This window comes from Rattus norvegicus, chromosome 6 (assembly GCF_021556685.1).
Source record: "Rattus norvegicus strain SHRSP/BbbUtx chromosome 6, alternate assembly SHRSP_T2T, whole genome shotgun sequence".
Classification (NCBI taxonomy): domain Eukaryota; kingdom Metazoa; phylum Chordata; class Mammalia; order Rodentia; family Muridae; genus Rattus; species Rattus norvegicus.
In genome coordinates, this window is record NC_141539.1 from 53,877,425 (window position 1) to 53,902,500 (window position 25,076).

The window sequence follows — 25,076 nt, forward strand, 5'->3', positions numbered from 1 at the left end:
CCCTGAGAAGGGGGAGCCTGGAATGACCACCAATCCAGTGCGGGGGGCGGGGGGGAGGGAGGCTGGACAGGGAGCTAGCCTGAGGCAACTCCTAGTACAGTTCTGTGTGGGTCTGAACAAGCTTCTAGGGTGGGGAGCAAGCACGGGACAAGATGAATTCCGCATGGGGCTACACCTGAGATCCCCACTAGAATGGTGCCACGCAGGCCTGGGTGTGGGGGCAGACCATGCCTGAGCTGACTCCTGCCCAGAGCCTTAATGCACAGGCAGGGCATAGCGCTCCTGAGACCACTCCTGACACTCAGAGACCACCGCCCTTCCCCCAGCACCACCATGAGGAACAAGTGAGTGGTGGAGAAATGGAAGAGAAACAGAGAGATGTGGGAACAATGAAGAGAGGCACGACTGGAGCCTTGAGGACAGTGAGGAACAGCCTGATGTGAGTATCGATGACACCTGGGGCCACAGCGGGCGGGGGGGGGGGGGGGTGGTCCTGGCCTGTGCTGCCACCTGGGGACAACTGTGTCCATGGCCCTGCAGCAGCAGGGATCTGTTACCCCAAAGGCCTTGTGGGCAGCCCTAGCCTGGGCTTCTGCCCAGGAACATGTTGACATCTTAGGGCTGTGCAGAGCTGGCCCCACCCCTCACCAGCATCATGGGAGAGCTGGCACTGGGATCCTAGGAACAGAAGAGCTGACCCTACCCCTAACCAGTTGTAATACCTGGAGAGTGGGCCCTGCCACTCATCTCCCTTGCAGTGGCATGGATGAGGGAGAGGGACCCTCCTCCACACCCAGTATCCTTCGAAACCTACAGCAGGCAGGAGAGCTGTCATCAAAGTGAGAGAGCTATCCCGGTCCCTCACTGGCTGTAGCACTCAGGAAAGAGGGCCCTGCGCCTCACCTGGGCAGCACGGTAGAGCTGACCCTGGTGACAGGGACACAGTGAGCCAGCCCTGAGATGTGAGCATGGGAGAGCTAGCCCCGCAACTTGTCTGTCGTTCGATGGCAGGAATGAGGAGAAATGCCTTTTTCTCCTCCCTCGGAAAACAGGTCCATGCCCTCACTGGCTGTGGCACTTGGGAGAGCAGGTCTGCGGCAGCATAGAGCTGGCCCTGATGGAGTGAGGGCAGATGAGCCAGCCCAACATGCATGAGAGCTGGAGACTGGCTCCGCCCCTTGCTGGCTGCAGCCTGGTTGGATGAGCTAGCTGGGGCAGAGCAGGAGAGCTGGCCCTGGTGGTGTGGGTGCTGGAGAGCTGGCAAAGTGACCGACTCAGATACCTCTCAGGCCCAGATCAAGGGATTTGAATTGGCTCACCCCAACATCTACCCAATCTATGAACTGCTGCAGTGTGTGAAGGGGTTGGTCCCATAGATCCAAAACTACAGGATCTCCATGACACAGAGCAACAAATATCCCATAGGAGTCCCAGTGAGGTTCCAGTATTGAGAGAGTAGCCGAAGCCAAGAGGCCTTGAACCAGACCAACCGCTCCTTGCAATGAGCAATTGCAAGCAAAGAAGTGTGGACAAAAGGTACACTGTGGAACTCACTGTGGCACACTGCAGCCTCCACAACTAGATGTTTTCTCTGTTTTCAGAGAGGGTGGAAGGGTGGAGGCAGGTTAGAAGGCAGGAAGAGATGAGGAGGATTGGGATCCATGATGAGAAATCAACAAAGAAGCAACGAAGAGTTTTTAAACAAAATTTCCATAAACTTTTAAAATACAAATTATTAAGTTTTTCAAATATCTTAGAAAATACCTATTTAAAAGTGAAGTATTACTTGGTTTTATTTTTTTTTATTATAAAATTAGTTCTGGAATTTACTAATCTTTGATTCGGAGAGAGATCTATGTCACTCAAGGGCAAGACAACTGGACTCTACGTGCCCACAGGGGACATGTGCCAAGGCTCACTCTTCTCCTGACGCTCTTTCCTTCTTCCACTGACATAGTCATGGACAATCGGGTCCCAGAAACGGACCAGTAACAACATGTTCCCTAAGAACAAGCTTAGGTCATGTGGAAGCAGCCAATTGCTTGTACGAGTTGATGTTTACCGAAGGTTAGCAGGACTGAAATTTGCCACCAATGTTTTCTTTTCCTCGTGGGAAAATGTCACCACTTGAAGTGATGTGCGTAATACTGAGCTCACGGAGATCCTGTTAGAGACTCTTCACACCATCACGTTACTCTGACGGCTTCTTTTAAGAGTGGGGAAGAAAGGTCTATGAGGACCAAGAGTTGTGTTTCAGTGCCCATCTGTGGCTGTGAGATGGTTTTTAATCCAAAGTAAATGGGATACCTGCAGACTGCAGAGCCGGAAACAGATGCTGGCCCCCTTCCAACACCTGCCTGGCGAGGACAGAACTCAGGTGGTGACTCAGCACACTCTGCCCCCTCAGTCTCTCTCCCCTTTGTTCTTGATTTCTGGTGAATTTCAGAGTTGCCTTAGAGTGACCCTAAGGAAACAAAACAAGCCCTGAAACTAGTGAGACTTCAAAGAAAGGCAACTGAGATGACTCAAACTGATGTGTACCAAGAGAAAGCACTGAAGGAAGTCACTGAGAGAAATTTTCTCGTAACATAGTAAGTTTTTATAGCGGGGATAATTGACGCATTCTCCCTCATGTTTATGAAAATCAGTAGGAGGAAATTAGGTTTAAATCAAAATATACACATATATGTTGATCTTCCAGTATCTAAGATGAATTAAACTGTCATCTCTTTCTCAAAGAGGAAATAATATATAGAAAATACAACCTTCAATTTATAGTAAGGTCTGTGTTCTCTCTCTCTCTCTCTCTCTCTCTCTCTCTCTCTCTCTCTCTCTCTCTCTCTCTCTCTCTCCCCCCTTACCATTAAAGGGTGTGTATGTAGACTGAGCCCTCTCTCCCTAACTGGTCTGTTATCGCGTGACAGCTATAGATCATGCATGGACAAGCACACCTTTCTTTCTAGTGATTCCAAAAAGTTATGTAGTAAACAAAATTAAGCAGACTTCTTTAATGTGGAAGCTCTCAGCTCTTCAAAATTCAAATAGAAACAAGTTTGAGAACCTTCCCTGATAGCAAGACGTTTTCTAGATTTCTCTACAAACATCTGTGGTGAGTTCCACAGCCACCGGGGAACCACAGCTTCCGAAGTTCAGTGAAAGCTCCAGAGAAAACTGTGAACTTCGCTTTGATTCAGAGCCCGGGGTAACCTCTGATTGTGTTTTTAAGTGGATCGTTGAGGTTAGCTTATTAACTGGTGGGTTTCTACATGCTTTTTCATAATTGCTTATTCCTGCTCTCCCTTCATCCCACCCTGTTTAGTAATTCAACCCTCTTATATTCATTATTCAATATATTCATTATATTCTAACAGTCTGCCCCTCTTACTCTGATTTATGAGGCAGTGGGTTTCTTTCTGGCTTTTCATATATCTTTTGAGTTAGCCTTCCGTTCATACATAATTCCCCCATAGTCCTGTACCCTTTCCTGCCTATGTCTTTCTGCCCCCAGTACTCCATCTCTATTACTTTCATTTTACGTATAACTTACTATAATCCCTCCCTTAATATGTCTACCTCAAAGGTCCCTTTCTAATTTCCTGGCTTCCAGTTGTGCTCTAAGTTAAAGAGACACACACATGCACACACACACATGCACACACACACATGCACACACACATGCACACGCACACATGCACACACATGTACACACACACACACACACACACACACACACACACACAATGAAGTTAGCATCTATACATAAACAGTCACCTACTATTTATTTGCCTTTCTGGGCACACATTGCCTCATTCAGTATAATGTTTCCCAATTTCATGTATTTACCTGCAAATCTTATGCTGTCATTTTTTTCTTTACAGTGGAGTAATATTCATTTCACTGTGCATATGTGCCATACCCTCCACTCATCTGCTCATGGGCATCTAGACTGGTAACATTTGCTGGCTATTGTGAATCGAGCCTCAGTGAACACAGATGTATAAGTATCTCTGTAGTTAGATATAAATTCTGCTGGGCACATGCCCTGAGGTGGTACAGCAGGTCATAAGGCCGTTCTATTACTAGTTTGGTTTTGTCTTGCTTTAAGAAACAGGCAGACTAATTTCCACAGCAGCCAGCCTAGCTTACATGCCTTCTAACATTGTACAACCGCTCCCCTCTCACCATGTCTAGGCCAGCATTTGCTGTTTGTATCCATGACAGCCATTCTGATTGGGATGAGATGAATCTTAAAATAGTTTTAATTTGCATTTCCCTGAGGTATTGAACACCTTTTCAAGTGTTTCCTAGCCATTTGCATTTCTTCTTTTGAGAATTTTCCATTCAATTCTACAGTCTATTTTAAAATGGTTTTATTTCTTTTGTTCACTTTCCGTGTCTTAGTGTTTCGTATGGTCTAGATACTAATCCTCGGTCAGACGAATAGCTGGCAAAGATTTTCTCCTACTCTGTGGGCTGCCTAGTCACTCACCTCACTGTTTCCTTCGCTGTATAGATCTTTTTGGTTTCATGAAGTAACTTGTTGTCTGACTAATCTGTGCTACTGAAGTCTTATTCAAAAAGTCTTCATCTGTGTCTGCAGGATAAGCCATACGGCTTATTTTCCACCTAAGGGTTTCAGAGCATCAGGCCTTACCATCGAGGTTCTTAATCCATTTGCAGTGGAGTTTAATGCAGGGTGAGAGATAAAGATGTCATTTAATTCTTCTGCGTGGTGAAATTTAGTGTTCCCAGCAGCATTTGTTAATGATAGTGTCTTCTCTCCACCGGTGCATTTTTTGGCACCTAAATCAAGTAGCTGCAGCCGTGCAAACTTCTACAGCTTTGCATAAATGCTTTGTTTTCCATGTCTGTGAAGGATGGCGTTAGAATTTTTATTGGGGTTGCATTGAGTCTGTAGGGTGCTAGTGGAAGAATGGTCATTTTTATAACATTAATTCTTCCAAATACAGAGCATGGGTGGCCTTCCCACCTTTCAGTGAAGAAGTCCTCAATATCCTTCTTCAGTGTCCTGAAATTCTCTTTGTGGAGGTTTCTCATCTCCCTGATGAAGCTTCTGTGGTTTCTCTTTTCCCTCTGTTTGCTGCTGGCGTATATATGCTGTTTTTTAGGCTAACACTTCATGCCAAGGCTCATCGGTTCTCAGAGTTTTGTTTGCCCCTTCGGTGGAGTCTTCAGAATCTCTCACGTGTAGACTCACCTCACCTATAACCTTTACTTTTTTCCTCTTTGTATCACTTTTATTTCCTCCTCTTGACATTTTTCTCCAGCTAAGAATTTAAGCGTTATCTTAAATGGATGTAGAGAGAGTGGATGTCTTTATCTTGATTTTAGTGGGAGTGCTTTGAGGTTTTTTTTCTGTTTACAATGATGTCGGTTACATGTCTGCCTTTTTGATATTGAGGTATGTTCCTTCCATCCCTAATCTACCCAGTATCATGAAAAGTCAAAGAAATCATGTGTATCTGTTGATCTGATTGTGTAATTTCTTTCAGTCCATTAGTGCAAGGAATTACACTTATTGACTTACATATAATTAAACATTGTTGTATCAATGGAATAAAATCAACTTAGTTATGTTGAATGATAGTTTTGATGTAATATTGAATTGTGTTTGTAAGTGTTTTATTGAGAATTTTTCATCTATATTCATCAGGGAGACTGGTCTGTAATTTTCCGTTTTAGCAAAGCCTTATCTAGTTCTGTATCAGGGTAATAGCGGGTTTGTTAAAGAGAGTTAAAAACTCGCTTTCCTTTTCTACCTCATGAATTAATTTGCAATAATTCTTCTCTGAAGGTTTGATAGAATTATGCAGTGAATCCATTTAGCTCGGTTTTTTTTGTTTTTTTTTTTTTTTTTGCTTTAGTTGGGAAAATTTTTTTATTACTGTTTCCATCTCGTTGCTTGTCACTTTTCTGTTTATTTCATCTTGATTTAACTTTGTTGTGTCACAGGCATTATAAATTTGCCCATGTCTTACATTTATAATTTAGTAAACTACAGATTTTTAAGTTATGTCCTCATGATTTTTTTAATTTTGTTGGTGTCTAGTTAACATCTCCCATTTCTAACTTCACCTTCATTGCTTGGGATTAAATGTGTTTGCTAAGGGTGTGGCTGTGTTTGAGCCACATCACACAGACCTAGAAGGTCTTTGGGTGAGATTCCTTACCAGAGCAGCCATGTTGCTAAATTAAAAGTCCTCTATAGTAACCCATACATCAGTCAATAGTGTTATTCCCCATGAATTTATGAATTTTCTATATTTTCTATTGCTGTTGATATCTTTGTTTATTTCACTGTGGTCAATTGGAATACAAGATATGTTTTTCTATATCTGTTGAGACTTTCTTTGTGTCCTGATATGATAAATTTTGGATAAATTCCGTAGCCTGCTGAGAAGAGTATTTAGCGTTAGGGTGGAATGTTCTGTAGAGATCCATTTGATTTATGATGTCTGTTTATTTTATTTTTCTGAATAACCAGCCCATTGGTGAGAGTGGGACGCTGAAGCTTCCCACTATAAGTTGCTCCCACTATGTTGGAAGTAATCTGTGGCTTTATACCCAGGAATGTTTGTTTTATGGAGTTATCATGCCTGTAACTGGTGGATATATGTTTTGAATTGGAAACATGTAAGCACTCCATTGTCCACTTGGTGTAAAGTTACCTGCTGATTCCTAATCGTGGTATTTCAGGACCTTCATGATATGGAACCCGTTAATTCTAAGCTTTACATTTTAATGGGGCTTTTGTTTAAAATTTTCTGTAGCCAACTTTCTACTTCTCACAGTCTAACTGTCTCCAGTGGAAGCCCTTGTCCCTGGGGTTCCCTGTGCCAGGGTACTTCCTCCTCCAATCTTCTCAGGAGGAAACATTGCGTGCAGCTTCTGCCTCAGATTGGATTTTGTACTCCACAAGCCGTCCTATGCCCAGTGGCAGCACTGAATCGCGCTCCATTTCACAGGATAAGGAAACCAGTAAGCGACTTTACACGAAGGCCTTGTTGAGGGGGGCTGCTTTTCTTCACATTTTCTATCCTGGCATAGACAGTGCAACTGAAACGGAAGCTCCTGCCCCATTCTTCTCCCCAGATGACTTGTCTATGCTTAGTTTGCAATGCCAGGCCATACTTTTACACAAGTTCTCACATTTGCATATGCACGGTAACATGCATTGCCATTGTTTTAAATGTATTTGAACAGTATTTCTGTAATTCAGCTCTCAACTGAGTAATGTTTTTTCAGATTTATTGACGTTCACACACATAAACCTAGTTCGTTCAGTTTTTCAGTTGACTGATGTTTTTTGTTTGTTTCATGTTTTATTTTTATACTTTTTTTGGAGACAGGTTGTATTAGTCAAGGTTCTTTAAAGGAACAGAATTTATAAAATAAATATCTATAAATTAATTATATTATAATAATATTTATATGTCTATACATGGTTTTATATATGGGTTTTGTTTTAACGGCTTACAGGCTGCAATCCAGATAGTTCATCAATAACTTTCTATCAGCAGAAAGTTCAAGAATCTAGTAGTTACTCAGTCCAACAAGGCTGAAAGTCTCGACTGGTTTTCAGCCCAAAGACGTAGGCTCTAAAGTCTAAAGAGACATTAACCTTTCTTCTTCCGTGTTCTCTATATAGGCTTCCAGAAGAAGTAGTCCATATTAAAACTACATATTCCCACCTCAGAAATCTGGATTAGTAGTGGGTCTTCTCACTTCATATGATTCAATTAAGAACAAAATGCACCACGTGTGTCCTGTCATCTGGTTTTAGTTAATTCCAGATGGGGCCCAGCTGACAACTAAGAATGACCAACCATCACACATCCATCCCTTATCAACTTGACACACAGTATTATCTCCTTATGTCATGCTTAAATCCTAAATGAAAACAGTAACCAGATCATAATTATGCCTAACATGATGTAACTATCCCACGTACAACCACAAACATTTTACATATTTAATCAGGTCATAATTATGCCAAACATGATGTAACTATCCCTCCCTCGAACACACTGTAAATTTAGACTGGGTGGCAATGTCCCTTGAGGGACACTCGTTTAGTATCTCTAACTTCAATATGATAACTATTGATAGTCTCATAATTGATGTTACATTATATGATAAAGAAATCGAGAAAGGAAAAATGCAATTATCTATACCAACACATTTTTAACAAAATAGGACAGAAACACTCATGTCAGTTATAATCCTTGTTTCTGCGATTGGTCACATGGCCTTAGCTGGTATTTGTAACTACCTGCCTCTAGTACCCATTCTGTGTTTTCTCCACCTCAGCAAACACCCCATCGGGTCTCTTTTCCTAAAGGAGTGACCCATGCTCTCATTCGGTTCGTTTGTCAATCTGCTTGGATAAGGTTGTTTAGTTTCCTGTTGACTTTAGTCACAGGACATAGTGGCACCAAGAGATGCCCTAAAGCAGTAGTTCTCAACCCGTGGGTCAAAACCCCTTCAGAGGGTCAAATGACCATTTTACAGGGGTCCCCTAAGACCATCAGAAAATACAGATATTTGCATTACAATTTATAACAACAGTAGTAAAACTACAGTTGTGGAGCAGCAATGAAATAATTTTATGCTTGTGGGTCAGCACAACAGAACTATATTAAAGGGTCACAGCTGACACTCAGCTCATGACGTTCAGGTCACGTGTTAACTTGCTGGTCCATTGCCAAATGTTCAGTTTCCACTACAGCCCAATAGCAGGTCAAGAGCTATCTCTCAAAGGGAGAATAGTTGTCTGCAGATTATGGTAAAATCTTGCTCCAAAATTACAAGGGTTTCTTTTGTGAGTCACCTACAGGGGCCTGCCAAAGGCTTCAAATAGCATCTCTATCTTCCAGGGATGACTCAAATACCATCAGGTCTGCTGGGTCATATGTTCTAAGACGTAGAGCACAGCAGCCTGGGCCTGCTGAAGAGCTTTTCTCCCATTCTGAGCTCTACTCAAAACTAGCAGTTTTCCAAGTAACTTGGTATTGGGTCAGAAATAACACAGCCAAGTAAGGAATATTCTGTCTTCAGAATCCAAACAGGCCCAGGAAACATTGTGCTTCTTTCTTGGTGGTGGGAGGGAGCAGATGCAATAACTCATTCTTCGCCCTTAGAAGAAGGACCTCAGCATGCTCGCACCACTAGACTCCTAGGAATTTTGCTGAGATAGAAGGCCCTTGAATTTTTGTTTGATTTGTTTCCCATCCTCTAATGTACATACATGCTACCAAGTCCAAAGTTTTTGCTACCTTCTGCTCGCTTGGTCCAATCCGCATAATGTCATGAATACTGTGAACCAATATGATGTTTTGTGGAAGAGGTAGATGATCAAGATACTGTTATTATATAGGGCTAGAGAGTTAATATACTCTTGAGGTAAAATTGTACAGGTGCACTGCTAGCCTTGTCTACAGATTGTTTCTTGTGGTCCTTATGGACAGGTACCAAGAAAAAAGCATATGACTAGACGACCAATAGCTGCATACCATGTACCCGGAGATGTGTTAATCTGCTCAGGTAAAGACACCACACCTTGTACAGTAGCTGCCGTGTTCAGAATATATTACCATAGATCACATGTGCTTTCTTATTATTATGTGTTGATTATTTTTTCTATTACATTTTCAAATTGGCTATTGTAAATGATGCTGATTTAGTAGTTCTTGTTCATTCTAATAATTTCATGTAGCTCGTCTTAGAGGTTTTGACATAGACAATTAGATTGTTTTTTTTTATAGTTACAATGCATTCTTTAAAAAAAAAAGAATACTTTATGTATATGAATACACTGTAGTTGTCTTCAGACACACCAGAAGAGGGCATCAGATCTCATCACAGATGGTTGTGAGCCACCATGTGGTTGCTGGGATTTGAACTCAGGACCTCTGGAAGAGCAGTCAGTGCTCTCAACCACTGAGCTATCTCTCCCATTAGATTGTTTATAATGAGGGCAATTTTGACCTTCTTTGAAGCACTCAGACTCTGCAATAGTTTCTGGTCTTTCCCTCCCATTCACTGGCTGGCATATTCAATGTATTTTACCCAGTGTATTACATATGTGAATTATATCTTATAACTTTATAATTACCATTTATTTTAATGTGATTCATTACACTGTTAATATGTGTACAGAATGTTTTCTAAACCCATCACCAAGTGCTGCTGATGTGGAATGTAGGAGTAGAGTACCTTTATCAGAAAACTTATGCAGCTCTCTTCTGTTCCTATTTTCTTGGAACATTTGTGGACTCAATAATGTGTACCTTGAACAAATAAATTAAAATGCCTCCTCTGCTTTTTCCTCCCATTAATAATTGTGGTTATGTTCTATAATACCAATCATTGAGTATTTTTTCTTGTGATGACATTAACTGTTAAAGGATACTGAGCATTTCATTTTGAGCAATCCATCTCCATCTGGTGTATCTAGGTATCTACTCCTGAGAGATAGGAAGAGTACATTGTGACAGTGTTATTACAAAACGTCATGACCTTATAGACTCCTGAATCATCTCAGGACCCAGAATACCAGGACATATGCTGAACAGTGCGTCTAAATCTGTGCTATTTAAAAGTCTTTGCTCATACCACGGCTATTTCCCAATCTAAGGGCTGGGGGAAGCTAACTGTAAATGGTTGCAAAATGTTCCATTAATGATGGATGTATCGTGCCTTATCTGACCGGCCTCCCGACGCTGCACACATGTCCAATCCAGCTTCTTGCCTAGAGCGACCATCCAACTGCTCTCAACACCTCTCTCGGATAAGCCAAGGAGAGCAGTCATAAGAGCACTAACCCATTCCTTCGCAACTAGGGTAGGGCTTTGAGGTAGATACTAGGAAGGAAATGAGTTCAACGCAGATGCTCCCAGTTGAGCGATAAAAATAGTTTACTGAGACAATCCTGTTAGAGTAACTCCAACTCCAATTTCCCAGTAAACTGTATCAAAATACGGAAAATTATGAGTAAGCATGATTAATTTTATCTAATAACAATGTGTTCAAAATAATTCTAGAGAGGGTAACTGTTTGCGTGTGTTCAAGTTTATACATGAATTCAGTAAACATATTGGAAAAGAAAATGTCGACTAATTCATAACCACTATTACTAACATTTATTGAAAACGTGCTGTGTGCCCAATGCCCTCTGGGGTTTGAGTATGCTCGGCCCAGGGAATGGAGTGATTAGTAGGTGTGGCCTTGTTGGAGGAAATATGTCACTTTGAGCATGAGTTTCGAGACCCTTCTCCTAACTCCCTGGAAGCCAGTCTTCTCCTGTTTGCCTTCAGAACAAGATGTAGAACTCTAGGCTCCTCCTGCCTGCCTGCACGCTGCCATGCTTCCTGGCATGATAATGGACTGAACCTCAGAACCTGTAAGCCAGCCCCAATTAAATGTTGTCCTTATAAGAGTTGATTCGGTCGTGGTGTCTCTTCTCAGTAACGGAAACTCTAACTACTATACCATCTCACTAATGAGAAAACCAACCAATGGACACAGTGAGTAATTCTGTACATATCCAATATTTTGTGTGTGAATATTCCTCCTTTCTTAAGGAGGCTGAGCACAGACCTAGCCTCTACCTGCTTAGCATATCAGAGCTCTCAGCCCTTCTGAGTCAGAATGGACATTGCAAACTCTGGAAACAGGATTAACAAATGAAAAAAAAAAAAAAAACAAGAAGAGAAGTTGGCTACCTTTCTAAAAGTATGTGGTTGGTGATGGTGAGACCAAGTTCAAACAATAGCAAGGTGCTCATAGTCCTTTCATAACTGCCTTTGCTAGGAGGCAGCAAAAAGGATTCCCTCCCCTTAAGGGAAGGCTGCTTCCTCTGACTTAGACTCCAGACTTGGTGTGTAGTATCAGGCCTACTAGGACTCCTTGACTCTGTGGGAGAAAGCAACCCACTCTAGGTACTCATTCTCTGTGTCTTCTGTCTCATGTTTTATTTCTCTCTGGCCCTCATAAGTTATTGAGTACCCTCCCATTTCCAACGGGGTGGGGGGGGGGAGCATCTCGTTTCCAACCATGCTATGTGGACAGCCTGATTTTTGGCTGACTTGGGTCTCCATGTGATTCTTCCCTGGCTCCCTAAACATACTTGCTATGCTCCTCTCTTTTTAGCAAGGCTTCTCTACCCCTGCGGTGCAACGGCACTCAAAGCTTGTTTCCAAAAAGAACTAGACTAGACCCTGCAACTGTGTGTGTCCCGAGCATGGAACTGCAGCTTCAGCTGGTCGGCCTCACCCGAGACTGGCCCCCACGAAGTCGATAAGGTGAGCATTTCACTTGTCTGGCAAATGTGTTCAGTCTTCTGTCCAACTTTTTGAACGATGGAATTTTAGAAATATCTTCTTAAGCGTTTGCGTTCTTGATCTCCCTTGCCGGCAAACCCTAGGTTTTCTCATCACCTGGATTGATTCTTTTTAAACCCTAAAAACAAAAAGTAATGAGACTTGCAGGACCAGCCAATGACCTCTGGACTTAAGTCGGGTCTCACTCAGGGTGCTCTTGGGTTCTGTCAGCCCAGATTAATCTTGACACGGTTTTCTTTTCTTTCGTACCCTATTTCCCCCAAGTAGTACATAGAAACTACAGAAATAAAACAGAAAGTTTCCAAATGTAATGAGATCGATCACTTTAGGAATTAAAAGGACATAAACGGTTTGTGTGCATTGTGAAGAGGCACGTGGTGGTGGTGGGGGGGTGGCTTCTTTCTGACCCTTATCTCTGGAATCCTGAGCCCCAGTAAGGGAAGACTCTGAGAGCTGGAAGAAAGCGCTGAGCAAGCAGGCTTGGTCCCTTGCAGCCTTACCCTGTGAAACTTCCCCACCTTCCAGAAGAGGGAGTACAGGGTCGGGGGACCGTAAGACAGAGGAGAGGGTTTGGGAGCAGTGGCTGGAGGCGAGGTATTTCTGGGTTGATGGATGTTTGGATGTAATAGGTAGAAAGCGAGAGATAGAGCACCTGACAGGAGGCTGGGGCTGGGGTTGTGGGTATCCGCTCGGAAACCAAAAGGTAGGGGGCGGGGACACAGGTGTAGGTAGGTGGCTACAACTCCTGGGTGGGAGGAGCGAGCTGGCGCCGGAATGATTCACCTTTCCCAGCCACTCTGGCTCGCCCCAACTCCGGATCTAGGCGGAGGGGCCCAAGGGCGTGTTTTCCCCGCCCCTTGCGGACTTCGGAACGGACTCGGCAGGGTGGCACCGGAACAGGAGCAGTCTCTACTGGACACCAGCTTGGTGGGTTCGAGTACTGCGAGAATGCGCGCCCTGCCCACCCTGGACTCGCTTGCCAGAACGCGGCCATCTCTCGGGGACTCCAGGGCAGCGGAGGGCACTCTTACCCGGCAGCCAGCGAACAAGAGCGCTGTGGAGAGACTAGCAGCGGACCGTGCCAAGTATGTTCGCAGCACGCTGGGATCTAGCCGGGGTCCAGTATCCGAAAACAGGGTCCCTGAGGCCCCAGGGGTGCAGCACCGCAACCCGATCCCTTCGACTCTTGCCCCAGCTCCTGTAGCCCGCAGAGCTGTCGCTCGAAAGCCTCTGAGACCTGATTCATTGGTCATCTATCGGCAGAAATGTGAATTCGTACGAGGGTCAGATGCAGACTCTTCCAGAGTGGGACTAATGAAGAAGTTTTTCCAGGGGTCTGGCAAGGACAAAATGTCAGTGACCCCTGAGACGACCAGGGTGGCAGATGAGTGTAAGACGAAGGAAACAGAGGCCACTTGGACTAAGGCGAGCCAGGCAGCAGCCGCTAAACCAGCCTCTATGTTACCACCTCCAGCCCCTGTAGTGGCCATGGAGTCCCCAGCCTTGCCTTTTGAAGTGGCTCCCAGAGTGCCTGTCCGTCGTTCCGGCGTGGAGCTGCGGGCGTCCCGTAGCAAAGGATTGCAGCGCTCTCAGTCAGATCTCAGCTCCCGCTACTCGACAGCCAGGGCTGAGTCTGACACCTTCTTCCAGTATTGTGGCCTGGACCCTGAAGTTGTGGAGTCTCTCGGGAGGGAGAACTTCTCTGCTGCATCCGACTGCGTTACACCCAAAATGCGTAGCGTGAGCATGGCTACTTCTGATAGTAGCTTCTCCAGGCACAGCGAGGACGGGTTGCAAGAAGAGGAGCTCCTGGAGCAGGTGCCTAGCACCACTTCTGTAGTAGAAAGGAACGCCCGTATCATAAAGTGGCTGTTTACCTGCAAGAAGGCCAAAGAAACCCCCAGCCAGAAGTTGCAGGAACCTGCCTGATTGACATCTGATCCAGGTTAGTGGCAGGAAGCTGGAAGGTGGGGTTTGTGTTTATGCGTGCTGGCTAAGCTGGGTGCTGGACAATCATGGCTCATGGTTAATATATAGCTCCTACAGTACGAAGGCACCCAGTTGCCCTCATTGTGTTGAATTCGAATGCCCGGAAAGGTCATTAAGTTAACACTCACCCTGCGTCCTTACTGTAGTTAAAATGGAAGAAACCTGACGGACAATGCCGGCAGTTTTATCCTGCTGTCATTTCCCGTTTTGAAAGTAGCATCTGAACCTTAGGCCACTATGCACCGGGACAGACTCTGGATCGACTTTCCTGATGTCCTCGGGGCATCCTTCTTTCCAGGGAAGTCCTGACGTCTGACTTCCAGCAGTAAGGAAGACTCCAGTCACTCTCCTTCCTCAGGCTTTGAAGTGTTGCGAACTTGATAGTTCTTCAGTATGAAAATATCTGCCTTTGAATTGTTCTGAAAGTTTCCATTTTCGGAACTGACGGCTCTGATCTAGACTGTATCCCAGTGTAAACTGCTGTGGTGTGTGTGTGTTTGTTTCTTTGTTTGTTTGTTTGTTTTTTCCCACTGCTGATAATACAGAGAGTAAGTACCTGGTCCAGGGTCTAACCACAGAATCCTCTGTCCTATAATAAAGAGCTAAGGCTGCACGCCATCCCTCCTTCTGACTTGTTATGAACATCCCTTTGGAGTAAGAAAGAGGAGACACCTTTCTATGAGTATCTTTGAGAACAAGGCATTTAAACATTTCAAAAGCTTTTTTTTTCATTCTGCCTTTGAGAGCAAGTTACTATGAAATTTTTTTTAAAAAAATCATTACATTTTTTCTGGCACTGAGATAAATACTAACTGAAGACACCTGACTAGAATGTAGAGAATCTCAGAAGACAGACCCCCCAGGTGCTTAGCCTCAGCCAACCTGTGTTTAAGAACAAAATTCCCCACTACTGTTCAGTGGCCCTTTATACAGATGTAAAAATAGTAAAGAGGGGTGAATTAATTTTTCTTAAGTTCATTCTTACAATGTATTGAAGATTTGCACATTACATTAGTACAAGTCCCCAGGGAATGTATACAGGTAATAACAATAAAGAGAAAGACAACAAAAACCCATATCAATTTATATGTGCACGAAATTGTCCTTGAATCTTAGATATATGAGTGATGGCAAGGACGTACCACGGTGTCGTCGTGGGCACTGCGGCACAGAGAAAGCAGTGGACGAATAGGTCTAGAGAAGGAACCAGTGAGGGGCCACGTGCACACATATTAGGGCTGACTTGTTTTGTCTACATTTTTTAAAAGGACACAGCGAGAGGGCCTTCATGTTCTGTATTTTACTTCCTGTGCCATCAAAAATCTGTATAGTTTTGTTCTGCGAGCGAAACACACAGGACGAAAGAGTGGCCTATTATGGTGTTACAGGAAAGAATCAATGGCCATAAGATAAACTTGGAATATAAGTGATGGCGAGGTAACAGGGTGACATACAAATAAAACCCAGGAGATAGTTGCCCAGATTTTCCCAAGGCTTCCAGGTACTTCTGGCAGTCACCACAGGAAGTTTACCTCATAACTTTACTCTGCTTCACCCACAGAGCAGCCTGTGCTGTATAAGCACTGCAGAGGTGTCTGGGGCATTAGGACAACGAAGTGACACCCCCAGGCAGTCTCCAGCTCTTTGAGTTGGTATTTGCTTTAGATCTGAGCTCCCTCGGCTTCCTCCAGACTCCGTGTTCTCCGGAAAGAGCAAGTCCTGGTGGGCAGCACCAAAGCTTATGTATAGCAGAGTGTGCCCAAGCGGTCCTAATGCAATTCCTAGGGCAGCTACGACACGGGATCAAAAATCAAAAAATTTAAGCTTGGGTTTTCTTCTAGTTTGCATTTGTGTTGAAATGGTGTTTTATAAAAATCATAGAACCTTTGAGATGAACAAGGGTGGAGTTATGAGTGAAAGAATATAAATATTATTTACACGAGAGATTTTCAACCTGTGGCTCATGCCCCCTTTGGGGGACAAACTGTATGAAAGGGTGGCAGCATTAGGAAGGTTGAACCACTGATTTACATCAATGTTTTGTTTTCTTAGTAAGACACTTATAAAAATATAATAAAAGGAGCATTCGGGATTAAAGTGCAAGTTTATATAAACTTTATACCCAGTGGAATAAAACATTTGCTAGTCAAACTGACAACAGTGAAACTGAAAACAGAGAATCACAAGACACACACACACACACACACACACACACACACACGCGCGCACGCGCGCGCGCGCACGCACACGCGCGCCCAATAGGGATGTAAGGAGGTGGACAGTCATGTATGGACCATTTTAGTAGTGTTTTCCAGAGCTTAAGTCAAGAGCGTTGACTTCCATTTTCTAGTTTTCAATGACCATCCTGTCTATCAAGTTCTCACAGGATTACCTGCTGAAATGTAGGTTTTTTCCGACATTTCAAAAATAAGTTATATAAATTGCTGGTTTAATATTAGCATAAAAGTGACAACTTGTCCATTTGGGATGGGTTAAAAATAAATACTGCTTGACTTTTGGACAAAAATTAAGAGATTCACAGCCACCTTCACATTTACCCTTTGCAAAGAAAGGGAGCCTATGGAAGCCCCAGGCTGTCATGTATGTGGAAGACAGGTACTCTGTTCCCTTCTTCACGGTCTACACTGGAAACTCTACAGTTGTCTCCAGGAACAGAGTGTAAACAAGCAGCCCAAAGCACTAAGGTCATCCTTCCCTGCTTCTTGGTCAGCACCTAGGTCTGTTGAGCTATTTAGAAAGGATGGCCTTTGTTTGCCTCAAGTGTTCCATTAGATGGCCAACCTTGCTTTCAGTTTCCTTGTCCTTCTCTAGAGCAGTTAACAATGCCTTTGTCAATATTCCACCCCAGGAGTTGCTGGAGGAAAGGGAACTTTCAAATTTCCAAGGAAAGGCTTGTAGGGAAAGATTATTTTTTTAGAGAAGCCAGAAAAAATCTCTCTGTGGATTTTTTTTTCAAAATTTAAAATACAGAAGATGTTTAGATATAATAGAGCTGCCATAAAACCAAACGCAGGAGAGGCCATTCTTTGTAGTACATGTTATAGCAGATGAGAGCTTACTCATGGTTCTTTTCTGTTTTCTCCACAGGAAGCAAACTTCCCCAGGGATGAACCAACCCTTGAACTATAGGCGTCTGAGACTCCAGCACCATGTTTGGTGTTTCCCAACAATACATATAATTGCTGCTGCCCGAGGAATAAAGCAGTCTGTTGATAAGACTTATCTATTAGCCATGATGGCATACTGTGGGGAAGACAGACCAGAGGGCAAATATTAGAGACCATGAGATGCATTCTCCTTGTAAGAGCATTCTCCTTGTATCTCAAAAGGGCAGCTGAAGAAACAGTAGCTGTTGGAGTATATTTTCAGGACATCCGGTGGTCTGACTTAATGACGGCTTTTGCAGTGTGTTTTGATAATATTTAATATTAATAAATCAAATATGTTAATAAATGTATAGGCATTCTTGAAGGAAAGAAGGAAGTATGGAATCAAGCATGGATGCAATGTTATTCTCCTTCCGAGTAATTGATACCACTTAATGTTCTGTGAGCACAAAGGGCTATTATTCTATATAAGTGCTATGGCTGAGACAATCACCCAACACACATGCACACGCACACACACACACACACTTACAAACTCACACACACACTCACACACACACATTCTCACACACACACACTCACAAACTCACACACTCACACACACACATTCTCTCACACACACACTCACACGCACATTCTCTCTCACACACACACTCACAAACTCACACACACACACACACTTCTCACACACACATACACGCGCGCGCACACACACACACACTGGTTTCCAAGCCTTCCTATATAACTTAACTTCGTTCATTCCTATATTATACAACTGACAGTATTTTCTAATGATTTGGAGAGGACATTTAAAATCACTTGAGGGCTTCATATTTCGTTAATGCCACTACTGCTTGGCCATAAGTGTGTAGAAGCACCCATTGGGAGATTCATGAGAATTGAGATCCTGCTAAAAGTAGTACTGTTTTGTACTCGAACAGTTTCTTGAGATTTGGCCAGTATTTATTAGCCCTTTAACAATGGTTCAATAGAATGTGCTCGGTAACACCCTGCTCTTACCTTCCAAAGAGGATGGAAACTGGTTCACCACATAATGCTTGAGGTCTGGGTTCACTTCACACACAGTGGAATTGCCTACGTTCGGCATCAACCCATTGTTTGCAGAGGCTGCATTTTGAAGCAAGGACTGTCTCTGGGGTTTGAGAGGTTCTGCGTTCCAAGTACGGTTAACAAGGTCCCGGGACCCTGGTTCTGAACTTGTCTGTAAAACACTCACAGTAAAAGAATTTTGGATTCAGATTCTTCTGAAAGAAATTACGTGTGAACAACGGCCCAAAGAAAAATTGTGAGTCTACTCTTTCAAAGTCTACTGTGTTTTATCAAAACATATCCTCTTAAATCACAAAATCATATGCAATGTGAGTGAAGAATATGAAAGAAATTTCTCAATGCTAACACTCTGTGTCATGGAATTTTGGGATGTCCCTGAATGTAGTTTAAAACTGGATTATGTGTAACTTTTATTGTAAGAGTAGTTTTTTGAGTTATAAAAATATTTATTTTGTAGTAGCTAGTCCTCGGTGGGTTTTTTTTTTCACATGGCTTCTCTTTCATCAGTTCATCTTAAAAATAATTTTCTCATTTGTCATCTTTTCATGCATATTGTTTATTTGAATGTTTATCGTTGGTTTGCAAGTGGAGCTCTGTGGGGCTTGTTTTAACTGTATCACGGATGGTCATTCTTGGGGTTCTGACTGTCGTAGCACTGCTGTTTTGCATGTCACTATATTATATTTAATCCGAAAGTTGTTACGGTGACAGCAATTCATAAATGATCTTTCGGTGTGTGCAATTAACTTTTTTTCAGGTGTCCCATTAGTTTTACACATGAGTGTCTGCAGTGAAGACTTTAGGGTCAGAGAGAGATGCTCGGCAGTTAAGAGGGCAGGGGGGTTATACTTCCCCACCCCCACCCCCGGTATTGAGTAAATTTCTCCTGCAAAGAATAGTATACAAATGTAATTAAATATTTTGGAAAGAAGAAAGATAAGATAAAGCAATGATAGTCACTCCACAGGGGCCTTTCGAGCTGCTCTGTGGGAACACAGTAACGGTGTACAGATGGAAAGAGACCGATGCGTCAGGGAATTTATTCATTCTGTATGCGAATATTTACATACATGACACTCTCACTAGACTCTTGTCGCAGTGGTTCAGAGTTTATAACAATGCCGTAGCTGGTGCTTCCTGGATCTCCACTTGTAACTTTCAGCAGGTGAGGCAACCCTGAGGTGAGAGTGTGTTTACTGGGAACCCTCCTAATGGTGTCTTTGCCTTGCAAAATTGTTAATTTCCTTGAAAAGAAAGTCTTCCAAGACTTGCCCGAAGCTGATGCATGGTGTTTGAAGTCTTCAGCTCTCCTGTATATGGGCTGTAGTAACACTATTTAGAGTATTTAGCTCTTGGGTTTCCTTTAACTATTTCGTGAGTCATTAGTTTAAAAATACTCCTTTTCATGTTTTAGTACTAGCATTCATCACAGATAAATGAACGACAAAACAGAATGCACTGTTTGTACCTTTCTCATCAGCTCACGGTCTCAGGTCTGCTGCCCACTGCCGGGTGTGTTTGGATCTGAAGGTAAGGAAATCTAGTCTCTCTCGCTGCATTGACCAAGCCAGACCAGTTTCACGTGCAATCTTGCTACAACTTAGTCCTACACTGGAGACCTTGTTTTAAATTTCAGATGCCCACTGTCCACTTCTGTCCACTGCAAGCAGCAGTGGTCTTGAGCCAAAGTTACTTTCCTATGGTGGGTGACAGGAACAGAATTCACTCGCTGAGGAATCCAATGCTAAAGTTAGTAGCACCCCATCCCCCTCCATCCCAGTATGAAATGTGATAATAAGGGAAGAGAGAGGAAGGGCAGGTGAACGGACTGACATGGATAACATATAGAAACGGCAGTAGAAAGCATGGTAAGGAAGAAACGAAGCAGGGAAAGGAAGGAAGAATGGTGCTGGTTATGGGATTTATGGCCTTAGAACCTCATTTCCTTCATGCTTTCTGATTGATGGTCGTATGCCCCAACCATAAATGGGTCTTGAAGCATAAATCATATAAAGAGAATCAAGCAAAAGGTCAGGGAAATGTGCGTTATCTTAAAAATGGCAGATAAATGTCTACACTACGTTATGTGTAACTTTGAAGTTGACACTGAAGGAAAATCAGAGCACTCAGAAATGATGCCTGGGGGGGCTGGGGATTTAGCTCAGTGGTAGAGTGCTTACCTAGGAAGCACAACGCCCTGGGTTCAGTCCCCAGCTCCGAAAAAAAAGAACCAAAAAAAAAAAAAAAAAAGAAATGATGCCTGGGGCATCATTGCTTGTTGGTCACAGATTATATGCTTCTTCTGTTTGTCTATCTGTTTGTTGTTTGTTTGTTTGTTTGTTTTTATTAAGACTTCGCTTGTCAAATGTAGGCAAGTAGTAAATGGGTCAGTGTCAGGAGCTGAAGAGTGCTTTCCCAGTATAATCTGAGGGATCCACTCCACTCCTAGAGGCTGTGGCCAGTCAGGATAGTGTGTTAGGACTTGGAGACCTGGTTTTCAACCTGCGTGACAAGGTAGCAGTGCAGTGTCAACATTCAGAAAGGGAGAGTGAGTCCAGGTATAACAAGCACTCCCATGTGGGCATGCTTACTGGTGTTCCTGAGGTACCAAAAAGAAATATCAGGTAGGCACCTGGGGAACTGAGCAGGACCCACTCATCCAGAATAAAGACAGTCACGACTAAAATCAGAGTTCAGCCCTCATATCCCCTAGGTGTTGCATAGGCCCCAAGCTCACCCAATTTCTTGGTGTACACTGTGTCCTATGAGTTGTTCTTCCTGGGGGTCCTATCATGCAGGGAAGCTTTAGTAGAGCCACCAGCTGTCATTTGAAGAGATTTTCCAATTTAGGCTCCAATCCTAAGAAAGCTGTTGGGGTCAGAGAAAGCTGCACACACTGAGAGGGATCCTTGACAGACACTTTCACAAGCTCTTCTTGGTTCCCCCTCAGTTCCCAAGAAACTTGTGTCAGAACCAAAAATGTTCAGCTGTCATGGCCACACTTGCTCTACACTCAGCTTACAGGGTCGGAGGCCATGTCATCAGAACCAAGAAGCTATAGATGTTTCTCGACTGTAGGAACTGGCCGAAACCAGCTTCTCTCGTGTTCAGAAGAAGCATGGCTTGAGAGAAAACTCCTTAGGTGTGTTAGGTTTGCAGCAGGAGATGTGCGGATGCTGTGCTTGTGGCTCACAGAACAGTAGTAACATCGGCAAGCCCTATGACTCTAGATACAAGGAAAACTTGGATCTATCAAGAATTTGATCCCAAAGCTGCCTAACATAGCTACTCTTCACTCAACTAGTTTATGAAAGGAATTTAATGTCTACCAGGGATTCTTTCCTTCTAGAGGGCATGATCTGACTCAGCCCACCAAAGCCTAGACTTGAGCTGAATTCTGTCATCATAAGCTACACTTGAATGTCCAGAAAGATCTGTATTATGTTAGCTGAGGCTAGAGCCACAGTGCTGCCGCTGCCACCCCATACCTTCTACATGGAAATAAATCAAAGCTGCAGATTTCCATACTGCCGGGAAGAGCTCCTTTTGTGGGTTGATAATTTTATCTAAGACGGTATGTGCCTTTAAAAGAATAACAGAAAATTGGACTAAAAACAAGCAAAGTCTACCAGAGGAGCTTTGAACAGAGGTTATCAGAGCCCCCATGGAAGTAAATTGCCTAGTCAGGTGTTGGCTTGCTTCTTTTCAGCACAAGTTCTCCTGACGAGCTCGATGCAAAGTGTTTCACCTTTACATGAAACCACAAGGTGGATAAGAAGGCAGAGAAGCTTCTAGAACATTTCATAGATGTCTAGCAGAACCCCGATTGCTTTACTGGTAGCTGACCATTGATTTTTAGATAAATAGGAAAGGTCAGAGCTGAAAAAAAAACTGGCCCTTCCTTACCTTCACTTGTAAGTGCTGGGAAGTTTGACACGGTCTCAGGACTGTAGCTTTTTTTTTTTCCTTCAATAAGAAAAGAAAATGTCTAGGCATGCACACTCCAAATACATGCTTACACTCTGAATGTATTTTGAAGCTATACAAACATTACTCCTGCACAGGGAAGTGGAGAAGCCAGCCATCTGTAAACACTTTCTCTGTGCAGGTAGAGGCATGAAGAAAGCATTACTCACCTATTCCCGTTGCTCTGGGCAGAGCGAACAATCTAGCTTTAAGGCCACAGGAAGTCCTGGTCTCTGTTCTATTGGAATTTTACTCCGTATCCTGTATTTCATGTTTGCTCTATTCTGTGGTCAGCACCCTGACAATAATCATGCCAAAGCGCTACCAAAGAGCTGAAGCTCTTTCTTCAAGGATGACCATTTTCTATCAAATATTCATTTGTAATGGAGACGCCCAGAATCGTGAGACCTGGAGCATAGGTAATCAGTATCCATGGGCAAAGTCCAATAGATAAGCCATGGGAAGAGGGCAAAGTGTGCTTCCGGAGCATAGAACTGCCATCATAGACTCTGGGAGCTGCTTGGCCTAGACCACCAGGTCATAGTTAGCTTTAGTTGTGTGACAAGACTTTTCTCGGGAAGATGCAACGCACGTGTCTACTCAGTCCACATAGGGAACCCACCACAGACCACAGTACAGATACCGTCAAAGACTGACTTGGTGGGCTAGTGAGTGTTATTGGAGCTATGTACAGGATATGATCTAAGTGTAACTTAGAGGAATAGAAATGACTCAAAGACAGCTGAATCACCAAAGCCTAACGTGAGTAGCGGAACTAGGTCACCAAAACTAGGGACCTGGAACACACTGCACAGCCTGCAGGGGTAGCTCAACAGGTTGGAGAGTGTTCTTTCCAAGTGACTCTGGGACCTGCCCTATAGGAGCGTTATCTTGAACTTGGTAGGGCAGATCTTCATCAAGGAAGACCAGGGAGTTTAGACTGCCGTCTTTTTTAGTGTTTGCCTGCAACCTTGAGTATTAATGACAGAGCTCCTCTGGGAGTAGGAAAAGTGGTGGTTTGAGGGTGTCTTGTGAAAGTTGATCTAGAAGGTGTGTGTGGTGGCGGGGAGGTGGTGGTGGGGCTATAAATACACACGTGTCTGTGGTAAGTGTAAGTACGCACAGCAAGAAACCAAACAACACAGCCTCTCTGTGTGTGAAAAGAATGAATGAATTAAAAAAAAAAAAAAACGAAACCTGCCAGGCTGCCTCTAAGCAAAGGGCAACATCCAGTTGCAAGAGGTTGTTAGGGCTGAGCACAGCGGTCAACACCTGAGTGCATCAGCGTCTCCTCAGACTGAGAGAGGCTCTACAGTTATCACCGGGCTCTTACAGCGTCTGAAGAAATGAAGTATTTAGGCCACAGATCTGAAATCTGGGTCCAGATCCAGGTCAGGGTTTGGGTTAGGGTTGGGGCTAGAGGGTGTCCCAGGGTAACTCTTGCTGTGATAAAACACCATAACCAAAGCAACTTGTGAAGGATAGGGTTTATTTGGCCTACACTTCCGTTTCACTGTTCACCATCTAAGGAAGTCAGAACAGAAACTCAAACAGGCCAGGGACCTGGAGGCAGAGGCTGTGGAGGGGTGCCAGTTACTGGTTTGTTCCCCATGGCTTGTTCAGCCTGCTTTCTCATAGAACCCAGGACCACCAGCCCAAGGATGGCAGCACCCACAATGGGCTGTACCCTCCCTTAGCCATAGCTAACTAAGGAAATGCTCTATGGCTAGATCTTATGGAGGCATTTTCTCAGTTAAAGTTCTCTCCTTTTAGTTTGTGCCAAGTTGACATAAGAGTAGCCACCAGAGAGTGTTAGGATTAGAGTGAGTCAAACCTACATCTTCACACTTTATTGCTTCACTGTTTTAAAGACTTGCTCTTCTTGGGCTCTTACCCAGGAATCTCAACTTTTAAGCTTACATTGAAAATTATTTTAAATTCTGCTTTTAGGTTTTCTAATTGTTATTTATCTGTTTTTTTTTGTTTGATAAACAAAAACAATATTCCTGACTGCCACATAGTGAGAGAGTGCAATGTACTGAGCTGTTCAAAATCTCCTCATAGCCTGTTTTGACCAACCACTGCATGGCTAGTACTGAGTGAAGCATAAACTATAAAATCCAGTGAAGCTTATCCAAGGTTCATATCGGGCCCAGCTTTGCAACTCTGGTCTCCTGGACACCCACTAGGCTTAACTGTCTCAAATCTACTTCACCTTCACAACCAGAATTAAACTACCTTTAATGACTTCAGTTTAAAAAAACAAAAACAAAAAAAACTTAAAAGTTATACTTAATTCTCATGAGAATGTTTTATATATGTTTAAGTTGTTTGAATTATTACAAAACAGAGTAGCATATAAATAGAATCTCAAATTGTTACTATTTCATACTGGGTCCATCTTATCAGGAAAGTCTATTAATAATCTTATGGAAATTTAGCTAATAGAAATTTAATAAACTTTTATTTAATATTTTTCATTGCCTTTTCCCCCACTTTCTCCTATTCTGGAAAAACATATATTATTTTTGTGAATGCCCAGGACTAATAACAGTGGAAA

General features: G+C 43.3%; 1 protein-coding gene across 1 annotated transcript; it reads left to right on the top strand.

Moving 5' to 3' along the window:
- Nucleotides 1–13,281: 13,281 nt before the first annotated feature.
- Nucleotides 13,282–19,292, top strand: Fam110c (family with sequence similarity 110, member C). The gene is given in 2 exon segments (NM_001025051.1): nt 13,282–14,307; nt 17,460–19,292. A coding segment is annotated over 1 exon segment (981 nt). The 5' UTR covers nt 13,282–13,310; the 3' UTR covers nt 14,292–14,307; nt 17,460–19,292.
- Nucleotides 19,293–25,076: the final 5,784 nt, after the last annotated feature.